The 5,000-nt window shown below is 42.7% G+C and overlaps 1 protein-coding gene across 1 annotated transcript in view; it reads right to left on the bottom strand.

Annotated features, from left to right (window-relative positions):
- The window catches only part of LOC143033238 (uncharacterized), a 207,729-nt gene that overhangs the window by 120,580 nt on the left and 82,149 nt on the right, over window positions 1–5,000 (bottom strand). Inside the window, exon 2 of the mRNA XM_076198440.1 lies at window positions 2,047–2,097. Coding sequence (XP_076054555.1) covers window positions 2,047–2,097 — 51 coding nt within the window. The remainder of the gene's footprint in view (window positions 1–2,046; window positions 2,098–5,000) is intronic.

Genomic DNA, 5,000 nt, shown 5'->3' with positions numbered 1-5,000 from the left:
AGAGGAGGAGGATGGAGAGGAGGAGGAGGAAGAGAAGCTGGAGGATGAGAAAGAGGAGCAAGAGGAAAGGGAGGAGGAGGAAGAAGAGATGAGGGGGGAGGAGGAGGTGGAGGAGGAGCAGGAGATGGAATACGGAGAGGAGAAAGAGAAGATAAGAGGAGGAAGAGGAGATAAGAAGAAGAGGAGAAGGAAGAAGATGAGGAACAAGAGAAGGAGGAAAAGGAGGAAGAGGAGATGAGGAGAAGAGGAGATGAGGAGGAAGAGGAGGGAGGAGGAAGAGGAGGAGCGGAAGGAAGAGGAGGGGGAAGAGGAGGGGGAGGAGGAGGGATGGTGGAGACGGTCAAGGTTCAGCCTCTCAGCTTCTCCAACAATGGTGGAGACCGAGAGGGACGTAAGGGGGGAGGGGGTAAGGGGGAGGGGGGAAGGGGGGAGGGAGGAAAGGGGGAAGGGGAAAAGGGGGGAGGGGAAAAGGGAGGAAGGGGAAAAGGGGGAAGGGCAAAAGGGGGGAGAGAGTAAGGGTGAGGGGGAGAGGGGAAAGGGAGAGGGGGAAAGGGGAAGGGTGAAAGAGGGGAGGGTGAAAGAGGGGAGAGGGAAAGGGGGAGGGGGGTAAGGGGTAAGGGGAAAGGGGGAGGGGGAAGTGGGGAGGGGGAAAGGGGGAAGTGGGGAGGGGGAAGGGGGGAAGTGGGGAGGGGGAAAGGGGGAAGTGGGGAGGGGGAAAGGGGGTAGCGGGAAGGGGGTAGCGGGAAGGGGGTAGGGGGTAAGGGGGAGGAGGTAAGGGGGAGGGGGTAAGGGGGAGGGGGTAAGGGGTAAGGGGGAGGGGTTAAGGGGTAAAGAGGAGCAGGGAAAGGGGGGAAGGGGAAAAGGGGGGAGAGGGTAAGGGTGAGGGGGGTAATGGGTAAGGGGGAGGGGGAGGGGGAAAGGGGGGGAGAGGGGTAAGAGGGAAGAACATTTAATGAATAAAGTCACTGAACGTCAGCCAGAATAAAGACACAAGTGAAGTACAACTAAGAGGTTAACCTAAACACGTTTAATCCTTTAACTGAGTTAAGCCCCTTTGAATAAAATCAACTGCCGACGGCTATAATTATTACTGTGCTAATCCGAGAAATGTATTAAATAGGATTATTCTAATCCCCCAGGATTAATAAAATCGTCTGGATACAGCCAAAACAAAATATATAAAGAGCGTTAACTCACTAATGAATATTTTTTGTATAATTTAAATTTATTTTCATATATTTTCTTGTCTATTTGTTTCATATTAGATCGCTTTCGTTTCTCTATTGATCTAAAATAAGCTTCTTACACCAGGAGCCACTTAGCAGCAACAGAAACCCGCCACCTTTGCCCTATATGTTTGGACAGCCGGACATGTGGTCGTCACTGGGGATCGAACTCGGACCTTAAAGTAGCGCAGTCACACGAAGCGACTTTACTCGTCGGTAGAAGTAGCGGCTACTAGGCGCCACATGGCGGTCGCTGGTTACAAGGGAAGAGTATGCCGACAGGAGACCTTTTGGTCCATAACTAGGTCGGGTCCGAAAAACACACACACACACATATATATATATATATATATATATATATATATATATATATATATATATATATATATATATATATATATATATATATATATATATATATATATATGAAATAAATAATAAACACAGATAAATAATAAACAATAACAAAAACATAAATAATAAGTTCATGAATAATAGACAATAATGAAAAATAATACAGATAAATAATAAAAATATTCATAAATAAATAAATAATAACAAATATTAATAAATGAATAAATAATAATAAATATTTGTAGTAGCGACTCGACTACCCGCTCCTATGTAGCACTCTAGTCCCGTGGCCGCAGAGGACAAAGATGTCAAAGGTCAGACGCCAAATTTCAAACCGATTAATCCGTTGAAAATGCGTCGAAGTGGGACATGAACTGTTGGACGAGCTTGGCCCTAAAGGAAAACGAGAGAAATCCAGCTGCAGTCCCGCAAAGTATTATGGAATGTAAATCTTCTGGGTACTTACCTAAGACGATTACCTTCCGGGTACGATGATTCCCCAGATGGCGTCTTCTTTCTGAAACCAAACAAGATTTGGTCATTGTCAGTTCTGGATCCATTTCCCGTAGATTTATTTACCTTCTACCTTCTGAACTTCATTCCTTAGATCCGTCCTTCAAATTCTTTTATTTATTTCGCAGTCTCTACAACAGGACTCTCAACACCAGTTTCAATCAGTTCGTTAATAAAAAAGATTTACATCTGTGCTCCCTCGCATTTCTCTTCAAGAAAATTTCATTGTATCCCACAAGCTTTCCAAAATTTCTCTAAATTTCCAAAAATCAAATAATTTCATCCCCTGGTCACTTCAATACTTGTCTGTCTGTCATATTTCGCATGTGGCAAAACGAACGCGATACCTGAATCGGTGGTGATCACTACATGAGCCTACGGTCACATGAGGCGAATATGGAGCTAAAGCTCCTGTCACACCATCACGACTCGAGCGAGTTCGTTTGACCAGAAACGACTTCGGTTACAATTTTTTTTTTCTTTTTTTCTCGAATCCCCAAATGTCAAATCACCTTTGCTTTCTAGATTGAGAAGCTGAAAGACGAATTAAGAGCAGTTAAACCTAGAATTCGAATACTAGAAACATTGTTGGATTGTAGAATTGGGGAAATCTAGAACACTGTAGGCAAAGTCGTCTTCCAGTTTTTCAAATTCACGACGCGAGATCGAAGCCTAACGAGCTAGAGGGAACCACAGAGGGAAGATGAATATCCCGCTGGTTTCACTTATAAGTACTACACCATCTGGTGACGTCATAGGAAGTTCTTACTAACGTCTTTTGTTTATGTCGTATTTTTTACGATGTGAGCTTACGAGGTCGTAATCCTAGTCGTAAATTTACGACCCAGAGATACGATGTTTACAGATTCGTAAGGTGACGTCATCAGTAGTATTCTAGTCAACAGTGCTTAAGAATATGTAACATAAAAGAAAAGAAAAACGGTTATGACACAACACGATACGACACATTGGGATGTGACACGATACCGTGTGACACAAAAATATGACACAAAGAAACACAGAACGACACAGAACGGTATGACGTCACACAGTCAGCATATGACGTCACAATGTAAACAAATGACGTAATTAACGTTCGAGTGTAAAAACAAACAAAAAATAAAAATCCGAGTACTGACATCAAACCTGAGCCCAGTACTCTACCTACCCGACCATCACGCCTCAATATTTCTTGTTATAGATTTTTTTTTTTTCGAAAAATACTTCGAGGAAGACAAATGAAAAGTTGTAAAACGGCTCGACAAACGACATGACGTCATTTTCCCGCCAAAACTCGTCCGGAATTTTAAATTCGCGCTAAACGTGAGACGCACTCTTATGCTTCCCATCCACCCAATTTCCCCCATCCCCCCACTTTTCCTCCCACATCTTCCTATTCTCCCTACCTTCTCTACTCTTCCCTTTCCCCCTTTCTTCCTTTCTCCCCCTCTCCCACTCCTCCCCCGTTCTTCTACTCACAACTCCCCCCTCCCCCACCTACCCCCTTGGGGGGCCCAACATCAGCTCCATTGCTTTGGAATTGGTACAAGTGTACCTCTTCAGGGATAGAGACTTAGTGCCGCCAGACGATTTTATTCAGGTAAGACATACTTATTTGAAATATCGCTAATATTATTGTCGTCAATACATTGTCAATATATTATCAATAATATTATTGTCAATATATTGTCGCCATATATTACCTAATCAGTTGTCATATATTATTTGATAAGTTATAATTATATGAAATATCACTAATATTATTGTCGTCAATATATTGTCAATATATTATCATTAATATTATTGTCGTCAATATACTGTCAATATATTATCTCGAATATTACTGTCGTCAATATATTGTTAATACATTATCACTAATATCATTGTCGTCATATATATGATCAGTTGTCGTTATATATCATCTGATAAGTTATAATTATTTGAAATATTATCACTAATATTGTAGTCAATATATTGTCAATATATTATCACTAATATTAGTGTCGTCAATATATTGTCAATACATTATCACCAATATTATTCTCATCAATATATTGTCGTAAATCAATACAAAGTTATTGATGAGATAATGATTGCTATGATTATACAAAAATACTATAATAATTAAATTAAAACAAATCAGATAATAATAATAAACAATAGTGATACAACAATACAATACACTTATGCAATAATAATTTATATAATATTACAATAACTGGCAATACGTTATGGGGTAATATAATATTGACAATACAAATAAAAATAAAGTTGGTAATAAAATATTGGCAGCTAAAGACCTCTGCGTCACTACAAACATTAAGTACACGTATATCGTCTGTTTAGGCTACCCCTCCTCAGGGGGGGAAACGAAGGGAGAGGGGGGATGACGAGGGGGAGGACAGAGGGGGGAAGGACGGAGGGAGGACATGGGGTGACATGGGGAAGGGAGAAGACGGGGGGGGGAGGAAGACGGAGGGAGGACATGGAGGGACTGGGGGGGGAGAAAGACGGGGGGGGACAGGGGAGGACAAGGGGAGGACAGGGGGGACGGGGGGAAGATGGGGGATATGGGAGGACTGGGGGGAAGAACGGAGGGAGGACATGGGGTAACATGGGGTGAAGAGGGACAGGGGGGGGAGGAAAGGGGGAGGACAAAGGTAGCTCAGTTTTTCCCTCACAAAAAGGGGGTAGCCTAACAAATGTAAGTCGTCCCATATTGTCTCCTCTTCTTCCTCTTCATCCTCTCCATCTTTCACGGCTTCCACCATCCTCCTCCTCCTCCTCCTTTTATCGCCCTTCCTCCTCCTCTTCATACCTTTCCTCTTCTTCCTCCTTCTCTTCCTCTTCGTACCTTTCCTCCACTTCCTCTTCTTCCTCCTCCTCTTCCTCTTCGTACCTTTCCTC

Source organism: Oratosquilla oratoria, chromosome 15 (genome assembly GCF_046742065.1).
Source record: "Oratosquilla oratoria isolate Oo_2021 chromosome 15, ASM4674206v1, whole genome shotgun sequence".
NCBI classification, from domain to species: domain Eukaryota; kingdom Metazoa; phylum Arthropoda; class Malacostraca; order Stomatopoda; family Squillidae; genus Oratosquilla; species Oratosquilla oratoria.
Note: the sequence above shows the minus strand (reverse complement) of the source record. Positions and strands in the feature narration are given on the sequence as shown.